The sequence below is a fragment of the Spinacia oleracea genome, chromosome 5 (assembly GCF_020520425.1).
Source record: "Spinacia oleracea cultivar Varoflay chromosome 5, BTI_SOV_V1, whole genome shotgun sequence".
NCBI classification, from domain to species: Eukaryota; Viridiplantae; Streptophyta; class Magnoliopsida; order Caryophyllales; family Amaranthaceae; genus Spinacia; species Spinacia oleracea.
The window spans coordinates 69,142,227-69,167,767 of NC_079491.1; the positions used below are offsets into that span (position 1 = coordinate 69,142,227).

Genomic DNA, 25,541 nt, shown 5'->3' on the forward strand with positions numbered 1-25,541 from the left:
CAATTTATGAGCTTTTGGATTGTGTTTGGAATTGGACCAATTCTAGAATTTGAAATTCTTCACCAAAACACTTGATTAGGTGCACTAATTGAGAACTTTACACCGTACCGTGATGGAATGACTGATTAACAGAAGTTGGTGAAGTAACAAAACAACAATAACAGTATAACGCACCAAGTGGTTGAGAGGAGGTGAGAACCAATCCCTTAAGCTGTTGCCTGTTGGCACTCTCCATACATACTCATACAGTTAAATTTCACAATAAAAAAACCTAGTCAATTACAAACATTCAAAATATGTAGCAGAATACAGAAAATAATATGAGTCAGTCTTCAATTTATATTTTGAACTTTCACTAGAACAGACACAAGAATACGAGTAATGCAACCTGAACCTGGAATCAGCACTCATCTCCATTCTCCACTAGTTACCACAACGATAACCGTAATAGGGACTAGGATGAACCACATCAGTGCCTTCACAGAAACTGCAATATCCATACTTTCCATCATATTTTGGATCGACAAACCCTGCAACACCGTATAATTAAATGAAATGATAAGATAATAAGTGTTATTTCAAATGACAACCTGAACTATAAATCATTACCAGATTCAAACTTCTCCAAGACACAACAATATTTAACCCGAATCTCACTACTTATAGAATATTCAGCATAAAAAAGCTTCGGTGAAGCATTATCATCATCAGACTCGGCTATGAAATTTGTTAAACTCACACACACATAAATATGAGGAGAAAAGTATATCCTTGTATTACAATATGTACAACTATTTATACAAAGAATAGGAAACTTAACTTACCGAAACTCCTAAAAAACATAATGGACAACATTAATTCTTACATCAATTTCTTACATCAAGTCTTAGTCAATTCTTAGGTTACATTATGTTACAAGAATTCTAGCTAGTAACTCTAGAATTCATAACACCCCCCTCAAGATGGAGCATGTAAGTCACGAATGCCCAACTTGCGCAACAGAAAAGTAAATTGTTGTTTCCCAAGCGCCTTAGTCAAAATGTCAGCCAATTGATGACCAGTAGGAACGTATGAAGTATTAACATTTCCGTTAACCAACTCATCGCGGATAAAGTGATAATCCACCTCAATATGTTTCGTACGCTCATGAAAAACAGGATTCTTAGCAATGTGAATGGCAGACTGACTATCACAAAATAACTGCATCGGCTTGGGATGCAAAACACCAAGAGAGAATAACACAGATTTCAACCACTTAAGCTCACATATAGATACAGCCATAGAACGGTACTCAGCTTCAGCAGATGAACGAGACACGGTAGGTTGTTTCTTTGTCTTCCAAGATATCGGAGAACGCCCCAAAAAAACCAAATAACCATATAAAGAACGACGAGTTAGCGGACAAGCCGCCCAATCACTATCACAAAATGCCGTTAGAGAAATATGAGGCATAGGGCTTAGTAAAATCCCTTGGCCAGGGCTACCTTTCAAGTAGCGTAAAACACGAGATACTGCATCCCAATGTAACACTTGTGGTGCACTTAAAAATTGAGCGAGAGTATGCACTGAATAACTCAATTCAGGGCGTGTCACAGACAAATAAACCAGTCGTCCTACCAAACGACGATATTGCTCAGGATAAGCAAACGGCTCCCCCTCGGCATAAGCAAGCCTATGATTTTGCTCCATAGGCGTATCGATAGGTTTACAACCTAACATTCCTGCTTCAGTTAAAATATCCAAAGTATATTTTCGTTGTGAAAGAAAAATACCTTCTGGACCTCGAGCAACTTCAGTGCCCAAAAAATATTTTAACACTCCCAGGTTTTTCATACGAAAACAAGTACTTAAATAATCTTTAAATCTTACTACAGCAGCATGGGAAGAGCTTGCAATTATCAGATCATCAACATACACAAGGACATGCATGGAAATACTACCCTGGATATAACTGAACAAGGAGTAATCGGCATAAGATTGTTTAAAACCAAATTCCTTTAAAGCGTTGGATAACTTAGCAAACCATTGTCGTGGAGCTTGTTTGAGACCATACAATGATTTTCGCAACCTGCAAACCTTCCCTGGAGTAGGCGTACTATATCCTGGAGGAAATTGCATATATACCTCCTCATTCAACTCACCATGTAGAAATGCATTATGAACATCCATTTGATGCAATTCCCAATTTAGAGAAACAGCAACTGCTAGAAAAAGACGTACAGTCCCCATTTTTGCAACTAGAGCAAAAGTTTCATTATAATCCACACCTGGAACCTGCCGATTACCAAATACAACAAGACGCCCCTTCAGACGCTCAACAATGCTCTTATCTGTATATTTTATTTTATAGACCCAACCACTACCAATTGCCTTTTTACCAGGTGGTAAATCTTCAACCGTCCAAGTACCACTATTTTCAAGAGCATCAATTTCTTCCTGCATAGCCTTATGCCAACCGGGATCTTTAACTGCCTCTTTGAAAGAAGTCGCTCTTTACCTTTTGTAATTGTTGTTAGAAAGCATTTGTGTCGCAATGAAAATTTATTATAATCCACATAACAAGCTATATTAAAAGGTTTACCTGAGGACTTTGATGGAGGAGGGTGAGCCTTAGTCGATGAAGTAGGGTCTATATTTTGTAGCACAACTGTATTGGTAACAAAATCACGAAGTTTCGTTGAAGGAAACTTTTGACGATGACCCCGACCAACATTCTCATTAACTATATTATTTTGTATACCATCAACATTATCCACGTTTCCAATGGACACTGTGTGTGGATTGATTTGTTGGCTAGCATCCACTATTTCATCATCATCATGTATGCTACCATGCCTAGCATCAACAACAACATCAACATTGCTAGAATCACCCAACCTGCCAGTGCTACCCTCAACTATACTTGGCATACCATAGTTTTCAATAGTCTCACTCCCTTCAACGTCAATGAACTTCGTATCATGCCACAGAGAATTTTGATTAAAATACAACTCCCATTGCAATTTTTGTTTATCGGGAAGTGACTCAATGTAAGGAAAAATATTTTCAAAAAATTGGACGTCATGACTCACAAAAAATTCATTCGTATCAAGATCATAAAGACGCCAACCCTTTTTACCAAAAGGAAATCCAACAAAAATACACCGCCTAGATCTTGAGCCTAATTTGTCCTTAACACGTGGCCTATTTGCAGCATAGCATAGACAACCAAAGACACGTATAGAATCATATGAAGGAATTTGGCCAAACAAGCACTCATGAGGGATTTTACCATTTAATACTTGGGTGGGAGTCCTATTAATAAGGTGAACGGCAGTGAGAACACAATCCCCCCAAAAGTACTTACGCAATTTTGCTTGAAACCGTAGTGCACGAGCAACATTAAGAATGTGCCTACGTTTTCGTTCAACACGACCATTTTGTTGAGCGGTATCTACACAAGAGGTTTGATGCAAAATCCCCTTTTTCTTAAAGAAAGACCCCATACTTAAGAATTCTTGCCCATTATCACTTCTCAAAATCTTAATTCGTTTATCAAATTGAGTTTTTACCATTGCATAAAATTCACGAATTAAATTTCCAACCTCATATTTTCCGCACATCAAAAATACCCACGTAGCACGGGAAAAATCATCAACAATAGTGAGGAAAAAACGTGCATCGCAACTAGAAAGCACCTTATTAGGTCCCCAAATATCACAATGGATTAACTCAAAAATACCAGATGCTTTATTCAAACTTAACGGAAAAGAGTTTCGGGGTTGTTTGCCCATAAACAAATCGGACAATTAAAATCACAACCATTAGGACTTTTACCACTAACTACCCCAGGTAAAGAAGAAATAACTTTCATAGAAGGATGACCTAAACGTCTATGCCATATCATACTTGCATCTGAAACAACCACTTTATTTGCTTGCGGACGACCACGTGCACAAATTGGCATGAATATATAGACCCCATTAGACTGCACCCCCGCTCCAATCAGGTTCCTCAAATTGGGGTCCTGAATAGTACATAGCTTGTTAGTGAAAAGAACAATAAACTTGTGACAGTCTAGTAATTGAGACACCGACAACAAATTACAAGTTAGAGCAGGGACATATAAAACATTCTCCAATAATAAACCATCGCACACCAAAATATTTCCTTCTTTCGTGGCGGTAGTACTTTTGCCGTTAGTGTTAGGTTATGATACATATGACATTACATAGATCATGCGGAAACAACCATTAACCCAGGACAACATATTATTTACACATAATCATATAGCATAATTAGATGCATACTCTTTGTTGCGTGCCCTCCCTAGCTGCGCCCGAACCGAACAAGAACAAGTCTTTTAGGACTCCAAATGTCGTCCCTCCGTAGATAGTCAACAGCACGTCCGGATCCGCCTTAAGATTGACCAACTAGAATCGCCCTTAAGGTACTTAGAAAATTCGGCACTTTTATGAGCAAGATGTGTTTTAATTTTCTCTCAAAAACTCACTTTTGAATACTTTGAAACTTGTGTATAAATTATGACCCCTAGGCCTTTATTTATAGAGTTATGGAAAAGGAATCGTAATCCTAGTAGGATGCGAATTAATTGGAATTAGAATCCTACATGAATTCTATTTAATTAATTTATCCAATTAGGAATAGACATTTAATCATACACTGACTCTTGCAGATTCAGGAATCATGCATGAGCACAAACTCACACACACACGGCAGCCACAAGGGCTGCCCATGCGCGTGCGAGCAGCAGCCCGCGCATCACGGCCCACGCAGCCGTGGCCCTTGGCGCGCGCTGGGCCTGCCTTGCGGTAGGCCTGGGCGCTGCCTTGGCTGGGCTTGTGGCGCGCATGCTTGCTGGGCGATGGCCCCGGCTTCGTGCTGGGCCTTCGTCCGGCAAGCCTCGTCCGATGCTAATTCGTACGATACGCTTCCGATTAAATTTCCATTTCCGGAATCTATTTCCGATACGAACAATATTTAATATTTCCGATTCCGGAATTAATTTCCGTTTCGAACAAATATTTAATATTTCCGTTTCCGGAATTATTTTCCGATTCCGGCAATATTTCCGATTCTGACAATATTTCCGTTTCCGGCAATATTTCCGATTCTGGTAATATTTCCATTTCCAATAATATTTTCCGATACGTACCATGTTCCCGTTTCCGGCAACATCTACGACTTGGATAATATTCATATTTCCGATACGATCCATATTTCCGTTTCCGGCAATATCATCGTTTCCGGAGTATTCATTTCTTGCCTGTGACGATCTTAGCTCCCACTGAAACCAAGATCCGTCGGTTCCGAATATTCATAGATGGAGTATTTAATACCATTAAATACTTGATCCGTTTACGTACTATTTGTGTGACCCTACGGGTTCAGTCAAGAGTAAGCTGTGGATTAATATCATTAATTCCACTTGAACTGAAGCGGCCTCTAGCTAGGCATTCAGCTCACTTGATCTCACTGAATTATTAACTTGTTAATTAATACTGAACCGCATTTATTAGACTTAACATAGAATGCATACTTGGACCAAGGGCATTATTTCCTTCAGTCTCCCACTTGTCCTTAGGGACAAGTGTGCATTTCCTAATTCCTTTGTCGCTCGATGCTTGCTCTTGAACATAAGGTAAGAGTTGTCATCCTTATTATGTCCAGAGGTGTTCCTCGGTTTCAGAGTTCAACTGATCAAATAAACAGATAATCATAGCCTATGATTCATCCGAGCACGGCCATGCATTTCACAGTTTCTAGCTCTCCGAGTGGCCTTGTACAACTTTTAAGCATCTCATCCCGATTTATGGGAGGACAATCCCAATCTTGCGATCTTGAGATTAGACTTCGTTTGATAGGTGATTACCTGAGCGTTGCCTTTATAGCCTCCTTTTACGGTGCGACGGTTGGTCAACGTCAAAGCAACCAGTTCTCAAACAAGTAATCTCAAATCACTCAGGTATTGAGGATTTAGTGTCTAATAATTTAATGAAATTTACTTATGACAGACTTTCATCTCTTACAGTAAAGTTTCATAGGTCTTGTCCGATACTAGTCTTCCCAAAGTAAGTATCTATGCAAATGATTATGACATTGCCATGTCCACATAGTTCAAGAAACAGAACTACTAGTCATCTTGCACTCTAATCGTCTAACGTTTTCTATGCGTCCAATTTTATAGAAAACTCCGACCAGGGACCATTTTCAACCTTTGACATTCAAGTTCACTTGATAGACATTTCTTAGTCACAGGACTGGTCCTGACAGTCTATCTTGAATATATCGTCAAATTTGAAGGGACTCATCATTTAATACTAAACCAAGATTAAATGGAATATGAAAATACATTTCATATATGATAAATGTTCAACCCCAATGTTTTACAACCATGGGCCTCAAACCCATCTTTAAAACAGTTCATGGAATTCAAAGCTATGCTTGATTTCCAGTGCTACAATGTGAGTGTTGTTTCTCACTTGTTGCATAGGTTTAGTTATCATGCTTTGCCAATCTTAACATCCTTTTCTATCGAATGTTCTTCGAGATATGATGATAAGATCTTTTCGAGTTTGTTTATTATGTGATCTAGTCTTTCTTACTTCGATGGTGGTTTTACTCATTTTGCAATGAAGAACCATCAAGTTAGCAGACGTTTTTCTTGCTCCAAGAGTGGTTCTACGCATTTTTCAATGAAGAACCATCAAGCCAGCAGATAGGTGATCTACCCAAGTTCAGTGAAGAACTTTAAACAACCCTGTTTTATTGCTTCTTAGGCAATAATTACTTTTACTTCAACTGTATAGGTTGCTAGTGATGCTTTGTTTGGATTTACCTATCCAAGCAGTTCATAGATATGTGGAAGACTCTCCAACTATATCTTAGAACATAGAAATTATTATTTTAATTTCCCACGCAACAACTCATGGTCTCCAATCCATGTTGCCATTTCAAAACACGATGCTCTATAGCTCGTCCTTATCAATGGTTAACTCCAAAGGGTCTTGCTTGATCCTTTGCCAGTGTTTATGCGTGTAGCATCAATATTTAGCATATCTTTATTTCCTTGAATCAAGAACTATTCCTATGTACCTTTTCAAGTACCATAAGTATTCTTGATCTCAATCTAGTTGATCTTCACTTAGATCAATAGAGATTGGTATATGTTCGTCATGCCTAAAGTCATACGATACGTTTTTGGCGATCCTCATATTATATCATACATGATAAATTCTTTTGCAGAATAATTCCTAATTGAATTCTATTCATGTAACTTTAGCTTATTCAATTTCAGCAGATACTGAATCCAGCTAAATTCTTTGACATATAATATAGGTTAAGAATCTCATTTAGACTCTTTGATGTTTAACTTAGTAAATGCTTATACATAGTTCAAACATTCTTTACTTAGATTTATTCACATGGGTCGAATATCTCCAAAGGAGTCTTTCGTGTTTGATTTAGTAAATGCCATTACTTAATCCAAAACAATATCATAAGATATTTGTAAATAGATCTTAATACCCAGTATGTACTAAGTTTCGCCATGGTCCATCATTGATGAATAATTTCAAATCTAAGTCATTAGCATTTGAATGTTATTTCACAATAGAGAGATATGTGTGTGATACACATAGGACCAATCAAGTTTTATGTACTCCCACTAAACTTCTTATACATCTATAAGAATCATGTACATTTTATGAAACTAAAATACTTATTAGCTTCACTAAAATACAGTTCCAACTCCCAATTGCTTGCTTAAATCTGTACTTAGATTTTATAAGCTAGCTTTCCTTTTCAAGCATTTATTTGGATCCACAAATCCTATGACATACCATGTACATAGTTTATTCCAACATTTGATTGAGGAATGCGTTTTGTCATCCAATTGCCATATGTACCAATATGCAATCATTGCTTGAATTATAGACTTAAGCATTATGATTTTTGCATGAGGTTTCAACACAATCCATGCCATGAATTTGCTTGTAACCTTTTAGCAACTAATCTAGCTTTGTGTGTGAATACAATTCCATGTTTGATGGTTTTTATCCTTAAAACAAACTTGCAACCAATAGGTGTGAAACTATTCTTGCAAATCAACAAAATTTCAATTTTGTCATCAAAACATTGAGTATGTTTTATGGCCTCTAACCATTAAAAACATTTGAGTCTATATATGGCCTCTAACCATTTTAGGGAATCTGGATTTCGTCATAGCTTTCTTACAAGTCACAAACTCATTAATGATAATAGTTTGACTGCAAGTTGTAGGTTTCTTCACTATTTAATAGAAGAATCTCATAGTTTCATTGACCTGATCTCTATGTTTCTTCACTATCTAATAGAAGAATCTCATAGTTTCAGTGACTTGAATTCTATGCCTACTTGGGTATAGAACATCAAACAATAGAATATCAATAGCCACTTGAAAGTCCTTTGAATATTCTGTTCTCCTTGAAGCACTTGTAAAGTCTTCTAAGAGATATCTATTCTTTAAAGCCACTTCTAAAGTCCTTAAAGAATAAGTTCGGATTTTCTGAAGCACTTCGAAAAGCCTCCGGAATGTCCGTTTATGTTTGTTGTTCGCCTCGAAAACTTTCGAGGTCTATTTTCTCCCACTTGTCATTTTGGAAACGAATCTCCAAAAGGACATTATTTCGAGCAAACAAACATTATGTTCTCAAAAATTCGTGGTAGAAACAATACCCTTGTGTCTCATTTGAATACATCACAATGAAACATATATCTAGACTTGGGCCTTAGTTTGTTGAATAACAAACACTAAGCTCCCACTGAGTTTAGCAACTCTTTAGATATATATAATTGAAAAGATATCCTGAAATTACTTTTCAATAGCTTTGACGAATTTGGTTTAGTTTGGTGGTAGTTGAGCATTTTGTTTTAGAAATTATAGGAAAAGTCTTTATGATTCATCATTGATCGAATCAAGTACTAATTGACTTCGATCATTCCAACGTAGATATGCCATATCTTATGGACCTAGATTGTGAACACACAATCATTGATGATCATATTTGGTCTCAAGTAATCATCAACATGATCTAACCTAGATCTTTATGATTTCTTACCAAGTGGGATTTATACTTCTGAATCTTTGAACTAGCCAAACAGATTCAACTTATATCACATTTGAGTAAATAAACCTATATTCACTCAAATCCATGTGAAATAATAAAGTCATAAAATCTTTCTTTAGCTTTGAACTCTATTGTCTAGGCGTTCTAACAATAGTTCATATTCTTTGTTACTTTCAACAAGTAAGACTAGCTTGTCTTAAGTTGATCTAGAAATCAACCAACTTTCAAAAGTCCATCAAAATAGAGCTTATGAATGTTAACTTGTTGATATGGTCTAAGCAACAATGCCAAAGATTTAATGGAACTCAAATCAAGGGTTTGATTTGAACCTAGTAAAGTTCTTTAAAGAGTTGTTTGTTTTAATCAAGCATATTGACTCAACCTGTAATTGACCATTTCATTCAAATAAACAAACAAACAAGCATTGTTTTTGTTCTTCTGAATGTGAGTCTTTCTGTGTTTGAAGCAGAAATTTAGGTATGCTGATTATGGAACAAAATAGCCATTAAGTTCCAGCCTTTGAAAGGACTTAAAACAAACTAGATGACCCTACAACTAATGTAGCATTGCCATGCTTCATTTCCCACTTGTAGGTCATTAGTGTATCCTAGCTTCCATTATTTGAGTTATTACCGAAGTAAGAACCTCAAGCGGTATATGATACCAAGGAAGTTTGATTGCTAGGTCACTTCTCTTTAAACATAAATTTATAGGTAGAAACGGAATCGTAAATTCCTTTCATTTGTTCCTCGTTTTCCTATTTCTTGTACCCTTTCTTATAGTCTTAAGAATTGAATTCTTTAGTGTTGACTTTTATACTTTGTTAGACATGTCCAATGTCACCAACAAGGTTCTTTACCATTTTAATTTATGTTGAATATTCTGTTTCAACTAGATGATCTTACCAGAAGCTTCTAAAGTTCTCTAAGCATCGATCTATTCGAATGTCTAGGAACTAGACTCATTCGAGAATTAAATGGAAAAAGGATTTTAGGTTGTTAACCATTGGTAAAGCTGAGCGTTTAAACTCAATGCTTTATGATCTCAAAACTACATTGTATTTTGAATTCACAAGCACCAATTGGTTTGCCATTCGATTTTGATATTCGAAAACAACCATAAAAGTCGCTATAAGAAACGTACATTTTAAATTGCTCACTTTCTCTCATTTCCGTGAATCGTTCTTGGATTCACTACCAATCGAGGAAATTTACTGTTACCTTTCTAAAAGGATTTATTGCAGTGCAAGATATTTAATTATAAACAATAATTAAAACATACATTGAAGCATGCAAAGTCTAAACATTTATCATGAATAATAACTTGAAATTAAAGCAACCATGCAATTCAAACAAGTTATTAGCATTTTATTCGATTTTATTGTTCCGGCAGGTGTGAATAAAATGATTCCAAGACCCTAAAACCATTGAAGAATTAAGCACAGTTTGTCGACTCAATTCTAAAACATTTTAGGTAAGCAAAAGCCTTTTGCTAATAGTCTAGAAACTACTCTTGGTTGATAGGTACGTCTAAGAACTTATTAGGTAAACCTATCGATTTTGCCACGACATAAAAGGACTCCTTACTTATATCGTTGAGTTTCACCAAAACTAACATGTACTCACAATTATTTGTGTACCTTGCCCCTTTAGGACCAATAAGTAACACCTCGCTGAGCGAAAACTATTACTAGATTGATGTAAAGGATATCCAAGCAAGTGTATATTTTGGCATGGCACCTTTTAACTCAATTTTTAAGTTTGGAACTTAAGGCTCTTACTATGTTGGTTAGATTTTAAGTGAACTAAAATCCTTAATCATGCAACATAATCAAGCTTTTGATCTCATGCATTTTAAGACATATTTAAAACAATAAATAACTTAAAACATGCATAAGATATTTGTGATCTAGTATGGCCCGACTTCATCTTGAAGCTTTGACTTCAAAGTCCGTCTTGAAAATCTCCGTGGGAGGCACCATTTTCTTCAAATAGGATAAGCTATAACTAATTACAACTATTTGATGGTTCGCAGACCATATTTGAATTGAAAAATAACTTTGGTACTTTAGACCAATTACATTCAAATTAATGGTACGCAGACCATATTTTCTATCCTATTTGGGCCATACTAGTCACTTCATAACCTGCAAAACAGTACATATACAATATATACCATTCACCCATTCATTATCATGAATGGCCCACATAGCTGGTTAGTAAAACACATTATGCATCACGTAAACATTTGCAGCAATTAATCAAGGTCACCAATAATCTACCAATTATTCAGTCCTTATTAATTCTAATCGAGTTGTTTTAACCTTAAGGATTTGTAGACCTAATCAAGAGTTTATGACTAAAAACGCTCCCACTCAAACCAATAAATTCATATGCTTTACTAATTTTAAACATAAAATTGTATTTCTAGTCTAACCGGAAACATACAAATTTAATTAAAATTTAAAGCTCATATAAATTTATAATTGAATCCAAAATTTAATTTAATTTCAGTCGCATTTAAATTAATTCATGATTTTAATTTTAGTAAAATAATTAGAATAAATTCCATTTATTATAATTATAATATTCAAAATTAAAATCCAAGAAATTAATTCAAATTATTAATTTTAAAATTAATTAAAATTACGTGAACTGAATTTTTCAAATTAAACATTCAAAACGATCTAATCGTAACGCAAACACCCTACGCGTTGCACGCCCATGGGCCGTACGCACACAGCCATTGCTGGCCATGTGCGCGCAGCCCATGCGCTCGTCGCATAGCTGCTGCTGTCCTATCGCAAGCCTCCGCACAGCGCCCATCGCACGCGAGCTATCGCTCGCAGCGCGCGCGCGCGACATCGCTCGCTGGCGCGCGAGATCGCTCGCTGGGCGCGCAAGCTCGCTCGCTGCGCGCGCGAGCCATCGCTCGCTGGGGCGCGAGATCGCTCGCTGGGGCGCGAGATCGCTCGCTGGCGCGCGAGATCGCTCGCTGCGCGCGCGAGATCGCTCGCTGCGCGCGCGCGAGCCATCGCTCGCTGGTGCGCGACATCGCTCGCTGGGCGGGCGACATCGCGCGCTGTGCGCGCGAGTGATGCTGTGCGCAGCGCTCGTGGCACGCGAGCTTGCGCTCGCTGCGCGCGAGGCTGCGCGCACTTGTGCGAGGCAGCGCGCGTTGTGGCGCAGCTCGCTTGCTGCCCACACGCGACTGCCTTGGCTCGCCCTTCGCCCATGCCCATTCGTTCATTGCTCGTGGCACACGACACAAGGCAGGGCTGCTGCCTTATGCTCGTGCACTACGCCCTTGCTCATTGCATTCGTGCCGCACGGGCGACGAGCTCCCTTGCTCGTCGTCGCATGCCCGCATTATACAACACCCCTTAAGGGTAACACGAAGCGTCCATTGCTTCGTGCGTGCAAGTTATATGAACGAATCGCATAAAAATTTTAAAATTTTATATTTAAAATTAATGACAAATTAATAAATATTATTAATTTCATAATTTTAGGGCGAAAAATCGAAAATTTATTATCCAATTGATTTCCGATTGTTATGGATTCAAGTCTAGGTCATAAAAATTTTAAAATTTATCGTAAATTTACAATTTTTATGGTGGTTTTTAATCATAGGTTTCTAATTAAATTACAATTAATTATGAAAATCAAATTAATTCTAAATTATTCTAATTTTCAACAAATTAATCATAATTACAAATTAGATTGCATAATTAACAAGACTAGGCATTCAAACTTGTTAAACATATGCAGTAGGTCAATCAAAAATTTAAGATTTATCAACAGGAATCGCAAATATTTAATTTAACATCTTAAATTTACGAAATTTTGCATCCGAAAAACTAAAACCTTCGAAAAGTCATAGTTAGGCTTCGAATTTGAGAATTCTGGGTTCGGCAGAAAAATACTATTTTTGTCAAAATTTTAGAATGCCTTTTACATGCGGAATTGACACAAAAATCACTCAATTCGGATGAGTAATGAAGAAACTGCCGAAAAACTGCGTACATATAATTAAATAAACGCAATTTGCAATTAATTAACAATTACGAAAATTAATCACCCCTTTTAATTCTTGCAAATTTGTAATATTTAACCATGTTCATGCAATTTAGATTATGAAAATAATAAGGGGCTCGTGATACCACTGTTAGGTTATGATACATATGACATTACATAGATCATGCGGAAACAACCATTAACCCAGGACAACATATTATTTACACATAATCATATAGCATAATTAGATGCATACTCTTTGTTGCGTGCCCTCCCTAGCTGCGCCCGAACCGAACAAGAACAAGTCTTTTAGGACTCCAAATGTCGTCCCTCCGTAGATAGTCCACAGCACGTCCGGATCCGCCTTAAGATTGACCAACTAGAATCGCCCTTAAGGTACTTAGAAAATTCGGCACTTTTATGAGCAAGATGTGTTTTAATTTTCTCTCAAAAACTCACTTTTGAATACTTTGAAACTTGTGTATAAATTATGACCCCTAGGCCTTTATTTATAGAGTTATGGAAAAGGAATCGTAATCCTAGTAGGATGCGAATTAATTGGAATTAGAATCCTACATGAATTCTATTTAATTAATTTATCCAATTAGGAATAGACATTTAATCATACACTGACTCTTGCAGATTCAGGAATCATGCATGAGCACAAACTCACACACACACGGCAGCCACAAGGGCTGCCCATGCGCGTGCGAGCAGCAGCCCGCGCATCACGGCCCACGCAGCCGTGGCCCTTGGCGCGCGCTGGGCCTGCCTTGCGGTAGGCCTGGGCGCTGCCTTGGCTGGGCTTGTGGCGCGCATGCTTGCTGGGCGATGGCCCCGGCTTCGTGCTGGGCCTTCGTCCGGCAAGCCTCGTCCGATGCTAATTCGTACGATACGCTTCCGATTAAATTTCCATTTCCGGAATCTATTTCCGATACGAACAATATTTAATATTTCCGATTCCGGAATTAATTTCCGTTTCGAACAAATATTTAATATTTCCGTTTCCGGAATTATTTTCCGTCCGGCAATATTTCCGATTCTGACAATATTTCCGTTTCCGGCAATATTTCCGATTCTGGTAATATTTCCATTTCCAATAATATTTTCCGATACGTACCATGTTCCCGTTTCCGGCAACATCTACGACTTGGATAATATTCATATTTCCGATACGATCCATATTTCCGTTTCCGGCAATATCATCGTTTCCGGAGTATTCATTTCTTGCCTGTGACGATCTTAGCTCCCACTGAAACCAAGATCCGTCGGTTCCGAATATTCATAGATGGAGTATTTAATACCATTAAATACTTGATCCGTTTACGTACTATTTGTGTGACCCTACGGGTTCAGTCAAGAGTAAGCTGTGGATTAATATCATTAATTCCACTTGAACTGAAGCGGCCTCTAGCTAGGCATTCAGCTCACTTGATCTCACTGAATTATTAACTTGTTAATTAATACTGAACCGCATTTATTAGACTTAACATAGAATGCATACTTGGACCAAGGGCATTATTTCCTTCAGTTAGGCATACCAACAGGTGATGAAATATCACGCAAATTTGTGAATAAAGAGAGATTACCCGACATGTGATTTGAGCATCCTGTATCAATTATCCAATCACTGAAACCATACGTACCGTTTAATTTTTCGGACGACGAAGAAGATGGTTTAGACCGATTGAATGCAACCATGAATTGAGCCCATTGCTCATCAGTCAGTGTTGGTGCACTGCTTCTATCAGCCTCACCAACTTCCTGGGTACTGCCACCACGGGAACTACCAACATTTGCAGTGAAGCCACGACCAGAATTGCGCCCACTGCGACCGGAACCACGACTTCCATTGCCTGAGGCAGACCTGCCCCCACGACCACCACGCGAACCACCAACATACCATTCAGGAAATCCAACAAGTTCAAAGCACTTGTCTTTCTCATGTCCTGCTCGACCACAATGAGTACATAGCCTACCATCAGAGTCTCCAACAACCTTACCAGAACGAGAATACGCCACACCATTGGTTGCAAACCCCACTACATCGGGACGGGGGTTTTCTTGAGCCTCCGAAACAGTTTGCTTTCTCTCATCAGCAATCACACGAGAATAAGCAACATTGAGAGATGGCAAATGATCCATCATTAACAAATTGGAAACAACACTCCCAAATTTCTTTGATTCGAGACCAATACAAAATTGATGGAGCATCTCTGTTTCACGAATCTGGACATACTCATTAGCAGCGGAACACGTACACGTAGGCAATTTTGTATAACTAGACAATTCATATTGTAAACTACTTAATTCACCATAATATACAGCCACAGGTCTCCCCCTTTGTTTACAATCAGTAATTTTATTTTTTAATTCAAGAATACGAGGCCCGTTCCCCAGAGAATATCTATCCCGCAAATCATCCCATAAAGACTTAACATTCTCAGGAAAACGCATAGTAGAACGAACAGACACATCTAAAGTATTAAAAATCCAAGCAACAAGCATAGAATTAACAATACCCCATTGATTAAAATCATCCGATGTTGCATCTGGAACATCAATGGTACCATCGATGAAGCCGAGTTTGTTTTTTGCACGGAGATTATTGCGTAGGGAACGAAACCATTCCTCGTAGTTGTCTCCTTTCAGCAGGATAGGGCTGACTGCCCCTGTACCTTCACTCGGGTGAAGGTAGTATTCAGAAAATGGCTCATAGCGAGGAGCCTTAGATTTATCATCATCACCCATGAAACACAAACGGAAATTGCGCAAACAGCAGCAAAGAATATAAAAAAAATGCAAGAACACGTCTATTTGAAAGGGGAAAAAATCTCTAATTTAGAGATGGCTTGATACCATGTTAAACTCACACACACATAAATATGAGGAGAAAAGTATATCCTTGTATTACAATATGTACAACTATTTATACAAAGAATAGGAAACTTAACTTACCGAAACTCCTAAAAACCATAATGGACAACATTAATTCTTACATCAATTTCTTACATCAAGTCTTAGTCAATTCTTAGGTTACATTATGTTACAAGAATTCTAGCTAGTAACTCTAGAATTCATAACAAAATTCATATGAATAGCATATTGCCAAGGGTGAGTCGTTTTCACCGCTGTCACCTCCTTAAACTTGAAGTTAGAATGCTGAAATAAATCACATAACCCAAGCTAATAAGAGGGAGAACGTACATAGTGCATCATAGCCAAAGTAAAAATAAAAAGGGCAAGAATCAAGTGTACGTAGGCAAACCTTATTGGAATTATACTGTTCTAGGACTTTCTTGGCATCAGGAATCAGCTCAATCCTAGGATCAGGAAGCAGTGGCATGGGCAATAATCTGAAAAGTTTCACAAACACAGTTTTTAAAATAAAAATCATCTGTAATTAATTCGCTTGGAATAAATTACTACTTGTTTAAAATCCATAATCACTCACGACGGATATTTAAAATCTCCTAGAGGAATCCCCTCGAAAAACGGCGATTTCTTCATTCTGCCAGGGCTGTACAGCACAATTTAATTTTAATACGAAGTATTAAAAGTTATAAGAGTTTTGTTTGAACTAACTGAAAATCCGAAAAAATGAGGATGGATTCTTTATAGTATCCTTCCTCCAAAACATTCGATCTCATAATTAACCACAGTATTAAAAATGACAACAAACCTTTTAACATAATTAAGCACTCATTCCAAAATTTCCATAACCTTACCAGTGTTACTTGATCATTTATAATGCTACCAAACAAGGATAAATTAGTTTCAAACAATTTCCCCTTAAGAGTTCTATAAAGTTGATCCCTTAGTCTAACAGCTGCAATTGGCATTTATTAATGTTTTAACCTGCTTGAGAAAAGCGTCACTTGCGGAGGAAAGCGAGACTCCAAATCAGTAAACGGATCTCCACTGGCAGAGCGAAAACCGTATCCAGGTGTAGGATGCATTAATGTACATCCAGGATACCAGCATAATTGACACATACTAGAATTTGGATTCCCTGCATCACATTTTGGTGAAACAATTACAATTATACCTAGTCCAAAATTAATTAAAGCTCAAACAACTAACTCCACCCAAAAATGTTGATGTCATTACCTGAATCAACCAGCTCCAAGATACAACACCCTTGTTTGTCAGTTTCAAGTCCTTTATTCCACGGGACATACATTTCTGAGAAAAAGAGTTGGAAGGAATCATCATCATCTGATTTAGCCACAAAATTAATATGAACCTTCGCTTTCGGCATCACAGCATTTTGCACCATTGCTGCGACCTTCACAAGCCTGAACTTGGCATTCTGAAATGAAGTCCAAACCCAAAAAAACACGTTTACATGAAAGCATATGCATTTTACCACAAAATCAGAAGGAAGGACGGGGACAACCTGCTTGGAATTATAATATTAAAGGGCTTTGTTAGCCCAAGAGCTCCATTTTTCTTCCTGAATGAAATCCCCTGTCTTGTCTTCACTCTTTGTCTGGCAAGCACGAGTACGTTACGAGCCCTTCTCAAAATATCTTCGTACAACAATTCATAGGAACTCTTGTCTGAGTTGAAACTAGAAGACAAAGTTAAACCAAAATCAAATCAATTTGTAAAATACATGAAAAAAAACCTGTATTATGTGGTGGGTATCACAACGTGGTGAGATTAGAAAGAAGGTGCAGTCACAATATCTTAAAATTGTGGTATCAAGTTGTGTTAGTAACAGTATAAGGTTAAAGCTTAAAACTTTTACCTCGGATATTGCATTATAGTGATGGTATTTGTTCCAACTATATACTAGTCATTATTTCAGAAAACGTTGCCATGTTTTGCTTCCATTCGACTGATGGCTGAGCCACACATTGTAATTCCTGATCTTCTAACATTAAAAACAATAATAATAAATGGAAAAAAAAGAGCATAAACATGAGGTCAACCTCTTATGAAAGCAGGAGCTGAACACAACTTTCAACTTTCAAGGACCAATGCTTGAGAAAAGGCAGGCCAAAGGGACCATAATCAGAGGTAAAAGAAAAAGAAAAACATAATGTTAATTATTTTCTCAAACTCAATTCCCTCGCAGAAGATTAATTTGAGAGACAAAGGCAGGATACTGAAGAGTGAAGACCCTTTTGTGTTAGCTTTTCAAATCACACCCTAAATGCAAATTCTATTCTTTTCCTATTTATTAACTCAGGATATAAAAGCTGATGCTAATTTAATTACCAACAAGCATCACAAAAATTACCATTGCACAAAATTAACTGTGTAATTTAAGCGTAAAATTAACTGTGTAATTAACGCTACCTCGATGAACAACGGCTTGAAGGATCAACATAAACAGCCTTCTCAGGGACAATCTTTTGACCACCATTACCATACTCCTCCATGACTGTTTTCTCAGGGACAATCTTTTCACCATCATCCTCCTCCGTGGCTGTTTTCTCAGGGACAGGACCACCATTAAATTAAAAAAAAAAAAAAACAAATTAGGTCTTTCAGGAATTCAAGAAATATTTGGGATGAAACAAACAAAAATAAACAATCAAAATTATACAATAAACAATTGATGTGTTCATCCTTTCCATTCAATCCTAATTTGGCTTCAAAGCATACAGAAATACCAAACACCGATACCCCTTCAGTTTTTTAATCGGACGTACACTTTATAAAGAAAGTAAAAAATAAGTATTTTGTTTCAAGCTGTTACCTTAGTACGTAGTACATGCTCCCAAGCGCGTAGTCTTAGTTTGGTTGAGGGGATTCGGGAGGAAAAGAAAAGAAAAGAAAAGAAAGGGTTTTATTATGTTCTCATATTTGATTAGACAAATTACATAGTGTAGGGAGAGCACTATTTTCAGAGCAAGCACATCAGTCAAGACAGATATGCTCACTCTGAGGGGGCTAGTTGTACGGGTATGCTAGCATTCCCAACCAGTTAAGGATAATAGCCAAGAATTCTTAACGGCAGCTTTTATTCCCTACCAGCATCTCTTAAAAGCCGGTAGGGAGGCAGCACGTGATCAATCAAGAAGTCAACGGGTCGCTATCAATCGGGTAGGACTCATTTGTCCGTACGCCCGACCCGCGCCTATATATATGAGCTTCATTTATTACAAAAGGTACGCGATCACAATCATTTTCACCAAACCTAAAATACTTATTACTTACCATACCTGACTTTAGCATCGGAGGGGGATCCTCGAATCACCCTCGAGGCTAGTTCATCTTTGTTACCTGCGCAGGATACCATCAGGATAACAGCAATACACGACCAACAAGACCTCTCCAACCGTTCCCAATTCTTACCGGAACAATTGGCGCTAGAAGGAGGGGACTTCCCAATCTTGTCAAGCTAATCAGCCACCATGGATACCAACAACAAAAAATCTAGAAAAAACAACAATCTCCCACAATCAGCAGTGATCACACCAACATCAGTAGCACAAGCCACGATAGTCAAACCTTCTCTCTTACCTGTCTCAACCAGCCAAGTCACACCACTTACCAATCCTCCCCCAAAAGTACTCAAGTCACAGATAAGCATTCCACCCCCAGGTTTTGAAAACCCGAACGACGTGCTCATAGAGGATGAGACGTCCATGGAAGAAAGGGCACAGGATTCTCCATCCCCCCCACAGATTCAGAGCAACCTCTCGGCGTTGTCCCAAAGGTTCACACCACAACAGCTTCTGACGGCTTCGGCCGTCATGAAGGCAATGGCTGAACTGTCCTCGGGGAGGACAGAAGGAAATCAGATCGTGGTTACCGGTAGTCGCCCGGGCGCGATGCCAGTTAGGAATCTCTACGAAACCCTAGAGCATGAAGTGGTACTGCCAGCACAACCTGAACCAATACTTATCTGCAGTGAAAATCCGGGCAGAAGAAAAAGGCATAGTTCTCGGCGCAGAGAAAGGTCCACTAGACGCCGAGAGTCAGTATCAAAGCAAGAGGGGTCGGTTCCTGCTGGTAGGGAATCGACACCATACCACGAGGAGTACATCGTGCAATCTCCACAGTCTAGGTGGAATAGATACGAAGGATATATGCCTCATCAGGAGCCGATGAGACGAACCATACACCCTAAAGACTCCCCACTATGCAGAGGTATTCTGGAACAGCCTATGGAGAAGGTAAAGATGCCAACGTGCAAATACAACGGAACCACAGACCCCGAAAATCATTCCAGCGCTTTCGAACAACACATGATGTTGTATTCTGACTCAGATGCCATGTGGTGCAAAGTGTTCCAAACCACCTTGTCAGGGGTGGCAGCCGACTGGTATAAGAAGTTGCCGGCTGGATCGATATTTAGCTTTCGGCAGATACAAGAGGATTTTGTGAGACGGTTCATTAGCAAGGTTGAACGAAAGAAAACATCCGGAGAATTGATGTCAATCTCACAAAGGCCGAAAGAGCCGTTGAGAGAGTACCTCACCCGATTTAACAATGAATCCATCACCATACCAGATTTACAGCAAGAAATAGCCGTTTTGGCTCTGTTAAGAGGAATGCAAGAGTGCGAGTTCAAAAGGTACCTGGGAAGAAAATCATTTACCTCCCTGGGGGAGGCCTTGAGAAAAGCAAATGAGTATATCAGAAGTGATGAACTGATGCTAATATCACCCATGGGGGGAAATCAGGCAGTACAATCGGCCAGGAAAGATCATGTTCCCATACAACAACACAGTTACCGAAAGGATAGCAGTAGAAAGGAGAGCCATCAGCAGAGAGGGGGATATCAGAATAGACAGCCGGTAGGGGCTTATCAGGTCTACACCCCGCTCAACACCGCCAGAGCTACTATCTACGCAGTGAACAAATCAGCAGCATGGAGAAAGCCGTTACCAATGGATGCACCAGGTAACAATAAGAATTTTTGTGCTTTTCATAATGATCATGGTCATTACACGGAGCACTGTAAAGAGCTCAAAGATAACATTGAAGAGCTGGTAAGAAAGGGATACCTGTCCCAGTACAGGATTCGGCAGGAAGGCCAGGGAGGAAATAATAGGCAGGGCAGTTCGCATAGTCATGCCCCATATATACCTACCCAGCCGGGGTATTCACAGCCCGCTGGTAGGATTGAACAGGCACCACCACCCCGACAAGAAATCCGGTCATTACCGGAAACGAGTAAAGATGGGGGTGACAGGGGAAAAAGACCCACTATCTGGGTGATCTCAGGAGGGCCCGTGCATGGAGGTACAGTTAGCGGGGCAATAAAAAATCTAGAGGAACACAGGCACCTCGTGAGTTACCATAGTGCAAGGAAATGGCCGGAACCAACCCCCCTACCGGTCATCACGTTCACTTCGGAGGATTGTCGCGGCATCATATACCCCCATGATGACCCGCTGGTACTGGAGCTCGAGATAGCAAACTTCCCTGTCAAGAGATGCCTGATTGATGGAGGCAGCTCTGCGAACATCATATTCTGGGAAGCTTTCACCCAGTTGAACATAGATCACGGAGAGTTAGCAAGGGTAAACTATCCCGTTATCGGATTCTCTGGAGCCAGCGTCTACCCAGAAGGCAGTATCCGTTTACCGGTTCAAGTGGGTAGAGGAGTATCAGCCAGGGACTTAATGGTCGATTTTTTGGTAATAAAAGTACCAGCAGCGTATAATGTAATAATTGGTCGACCGTTCATTCATGATGCCCAGGCGGTGGTGTCCACTTATCATTTGACTATGATATATCTCTCGAATCTGGAAAGAACGGAAAGAGTACATGGCAGTCAGGAGACTGCTAGATCGTGTTATCTGACAGCGATAAAGGCACCAGGAAGGATGGTGCCGAAAACCAACCTCGCCCGAGAAGCAAACATGCCAACCAAAAGAAAGAGAGGGGATCTGAGCATGGAAAATTTTGATGAAAGGCCTGCTTGCATCCCAAGGCCGGCTGCAGATGGGGAAACTCGAGAAATTGAGTTGGTAGAAGGAATTCCGGAAAAAACGGTACGAATAGGTGCCGATATGGAAGCAGATCAGCAGGTCAATCTTATCGGCCTACTGCGAGAACATGCGGATGTTTTCGCCTTCTCTGCAGATGAAATGCCCGGTATCAGCCCGGACATTATAGTGCACCGTCTGAATGTGGACAAGTCAGTCAGGCCGGTGAAGCAAAAGAAGAGAAATTTCTCCAATGGAAAAAATGCTGCAATAAGGGAAGAAGTGGAAAAATTGCTGGAAGCAGGGTTCATAGAAGTTTGTGACTACCCCGAATGGTTGGCCACCGTGGTCATGGTAAAAAAGTCAAATGGAAGTTGGCGAATGTGCGTGGATTTTACCAACCTGAATGGGGCATGCCCCAAGGACTGCTATCCGTTGCCACGAATCGATAGATTGGTAGATTTAACCAGTGGCCATGCTCTTTTGAGTTTCCTGGATGCCTTCTCAGGGTATCACCAAGTCAGTTTGTGTAAGGCCGATAGAAAGAAGGCCGCCTTCATCACAGATACAGGGGTGTACAGTTATAAGGCTATGCCGTTTGGGTTGAAGAATGTAGGAGCAACCTACCAGAAGCTGGTAGATAGGGTATTTGCTTCCCAGAAAGGGAGAAACATAGAGGTATATGTGGATGATTCAATAGTTAAAAACCGATTGGCCAGCGACCACATTGACGATTTGAGAGAAACTTTCGAAACTCTGAGGAAGTTCAGGATGAAGTTAAACCCCAAGAAATGTGTATTCGGGGTCCGATCAGGAAAGTTCTTGGGTTTCCTAGTAAGCGAAAGGGGAATCGACGCCAATCCAGATAAGGTGGAAGCAATTATGAACCTACCAGAACCCGGTTGCATAAAAGACGTGCAAAAGTTAACAGGAAGAATGGCCGCATTGACCCGGTTCATTAGCAAATCAGCAGATAAGTCGTTGCCCTTCTTCAACATATTAAAGCAAAACAAGAAATTCAAGTGGGGAGAAACAGAAAAAGCAGCTTTTGAGGCAGTAAAACGGCACCTGCAAGCCTTACCCACGATAGCCCGACCAGAGGAAGGAGACACGCTGCAGCTATACATATCTGCTTCTCAGCACACAGTAGCAGCAGTACTGATCATAGATAAAGATAAAGCACTGATACCGGTGTACTTTGTCAGCCACATCCTGCAAGAAGCAGAAACGAGATACTCCTTGATAGAAAAGTTGGGATTGGCAGTACTGATTGCAACCAGAAAACTGAGACCCTACTTTGATGCACACGGAATTGAAGTCCTCACAAACTACCCACTGGAAAAAGCAATGCAAAAAATGGACACATCAGGTAGACTCCTAAAATGGGCGATTGAACTGTCAGAATTTCACATGGAGTATCGGCCCAAAACGGCTATAAAAGCCCAAGCACTGTCTGACTTCATAGTCGAAGCATCATATCTGGAGAAGGAAATAGAGGAAGGAAAATGGGAAGTAGCAGTAGACGGCTCTGTCACCAAATCAGGGGCAGGAGCAGAGGTAATAATTACTTCACCAGAAGGAGACCAGTTCGAGTATGCTATTAAGTTCTCTTTCCAGGCATCAAACAACGAGGCAGAATACGAAGCCGCAATCGCTGGCATACAGATCTGCATGGCGGCTGGTGCTCGTAGGCTCATACTCACAACCGACTCACAGTTGGTAGCAAACCTGTTCTCAGGAGAGTATGAAACGAAGGAAGAATCCATGAAACAATATGCCGAAAAGCTTAAACAATCAGTGGTACAGTTGGAAAGTTTCGAAATAAAATTAGTACCCCGATCAGAGAACATGTTGGCAGACTCCCTGTCAAAACTGGCCAGCTCAAGTGCTCTGATAAAGTCAGTAATGATGGAAGTCATGCATCGAAGGAGCACGAAGATAGTGGGGAAAGAGGTCATGGTAATCACAAGCCAACCTGAATGGTATGACACTATGTGGGCATACAAGAGAGATGGAACACTGCCTGCAGAAAAAACGAAGGCAAGAAGGTTGACTAGGAACTCATGCTGGTTCATAATCATCAGAGGTCAACTCTACAAGCGGGGTTTCAGCTTGCCTCTGTTACGATGCATATCAGCATATGAATCGGCACGACTGATAGAAGAAATGCATGAGGGAATTTGTGGAAATCATCAGGGAGGAAAAACCCTCGCACTGGTATGCCAAAGGCAAGGATACTACTGGCCGACAATGTTAATAGACGCACAAGAGTACGTCAAGAGATGTGAAAAATGTCAGGTCTTCTCAGCAGTCATCAATCGTCCTGCAAACGATCTCATGCCAATCCTAAATCCAGTACCATTCGCCCAGTGGGGAACGGACATTCTGGGATCATTCACAACGGCATCTGGTGGAAGAAAATTTTTGATAGTGGCAGTTGATTATTTCACCAAATGGATAGAAGCAGAACCAGTGGCAAAGATAACTGCAAATCAAGTTAAAAAGTTCATATGGAAAAATATAATCACCAGGTTCGGATTACCAATGGCAATCGTTATGGACCATGGGGTACAGTTTGATTGCTCGCCAGTACAAAGTTTCTTGAGTCTGTACAAAGTCAAGTTTGCCTACTCTTCTGTTTGTCATCCCCAAAGCAATGGGCAGGCAGAAGCTGCCAACAAGCAGATACTGGCAGCAATGAGAAAAAAGCTAGATGACTATAAGGCTGGTTGGGCCGATATTGTTCCTGAAATACTTTGGGGAAATAGAACCACCGTTAAGGAAGCAACGGGAGAGAGCCCATTCCGTCTATGTTTCGGATCAGAAGCAGTGATACCAGTAGAAGTAGGGTTACCCACATTCAGGATCCAGCATTATGAAGAAGACAAGAACGATCAACTGTTAAGACAGGAGCTGGATTTTCTACCAGAGATCAGACTCAGAGCAGAAATCAGATCGGCGGCATACAAACAGCGTATAACTAATGCTTACAACAAAAGAGTAAAGCACAGGCAGTTTGAAGTAGGAGACCTGGTGCTCCGCAGAACTGCAGCTACAGGCAAGGCAAAGGTCCAAGGAAAGTTAACCCCAAACTGGGAGGGGCCCTATCAGATATGGGAAGAAATCGTACCAGGAGCTTTTAGGCTGATGGATATGGGGGGAGTCGCATTGAAAAACTCGTGGAACGCCAGCGTCCTTAGAAAGTTTTATGTGTAAACACTAACCCAAAAGGCCGGTTGAGCCAGGCCTGTTATGGTCCATGAAATGAAAGGAAGTCGAGGAATTCAAAACAAAAGAATCAAACCCTTAAAGTAGGTCAGCAAGGCTACTACCAGCTTGCTGACTCAGGGTAATGTATAAGCAAAAAATCGTGATTCAAACCCTTAAAGTAGGTCAGCAAGGCTACTACCAGCTTGCTGAATCGGGGTGATACGAATCAAACCCTTAAAGTAGGTCAGCAAGGCTACTACCAGCTTGCTGACTCGGGGTGATGTATAAGCAAAAAATCGTGATTCAAACCCTTA

General features: G+C 39.7%; 2 protein-coding genes and 1 long non-coding RNA gene across 5 annotated transcripts; 1 reads left to right on the forward strand and 2 right to left on the reverse strand.

Moving 5' to 3' along the window:
• Positions 1-244: 244 nt before the first annotated feature.
• LOC130460589 (uncharacterized) lies at positions 245-739 on the reverse strand. The gene is made up of 2 exons (XR_008920438.1): positions 610-739; positions 245-530 (listed from the first exon to the last, which is right to left on the reverse strand). It is a non-coding gene; the product is annotated as an uncharacterized lncRNA (long non-coding RNA).
• A 15,264-nt stretch (positions 740-16,003) lies between these two features.
• Positions 16,004-18,912, reverse strand: LOC110777958 (uncharacterized). Of its 3 annotated transcripts, none has more exons than XM_056828278.1 (8): positions 18,834-18,912; positions 18,431-18,560; positions 17,523-17,696; positions 17,234-17,435; positions 16,982-17,135; positions 16,578-16,643; positions 16,392-16,479; positions 16,004-16,285 (listed from the first exon to the last, which is right to left on the reverse strand). In XM_056828278.1, the coding sequence occupies exons 4-8, from the start codon at positions 17,400-17,402 to the stop codon at positions 16,181-16,183; spliced, it is 582 nt and encodes a 193-aa protein (XP_056684256.1). In that variant the 5' UTR covers positions 17,403-17,435; positions 17,523-17,696; positions 18,431-18,560; positions 18,834-18,912; the 3' UTR covers positions 16,004-16,180. The 3 variants fall into 3 exon arrangements, with proteins under 3 accessions (XP_056684256.1, XP_021838220.2, XP_056684257.1); XM_021982528.2 differs by lacking the exon at positions 18,834-18,912 and adding an exon at positions 18,681-18,791; XM_056828279.1 differs by lacking the exons at positions 16,578-16,643; positions 18,834-18,912 and having other exon boundaries at positions 18,431-18,798.
• An 813-nt stretch (positions 18,913-19,725) lies between these two features.
• On the forward strand, positions 19,726-25,233 carry LOC130461585 (uncharacterized). The gene has a single exon (XM_056829738.1). It carries the CDS (start codon positions 19,726-19,728, stop codon positions 25,231-25,233), a length of 5,508 nt encoding a protein of 1,835 aa, XP_056685716.1.
• The last annotated feature ends 308 nt before the right edge of the window (positions 25,234-25,541 follow it).

What these genes read in the sequence shown, in the direction of transcription:
- LOC110777958 (XM_056828278.1), bottom strand. Translation starts at nt 17,402, where the DNA reads ATGGTGCAAAATGCTGTGATGCCGAAAGCGAAGGTTCATATTAATTTT. An exon ending in CTTGGAGCTGGTTGATTCAG is followed by an intron (nt 17,136 to 17,233) that starts GTAATGACATCA and finishes AATGTGATGCAG; the next exon opens with GGAATCCAAATTCTAGTATG. An exon ending in AACAGTATAATTCCAATAAG is followed by an intron (nt 16,286 to 16,391) that starts GTTTGCCTACGT and finishes GATTTATTTCAG; the next exon opens with CATTCTAACTTCAAGTTTAA.
- LOC130461585 (XM_056829738.1), top strand. Translation starts at nt 19,726, where the DNA reads ATGGAAGAAAGGGCACAGGATTCTCCATCCCCCCCACAGATTCAGAGC.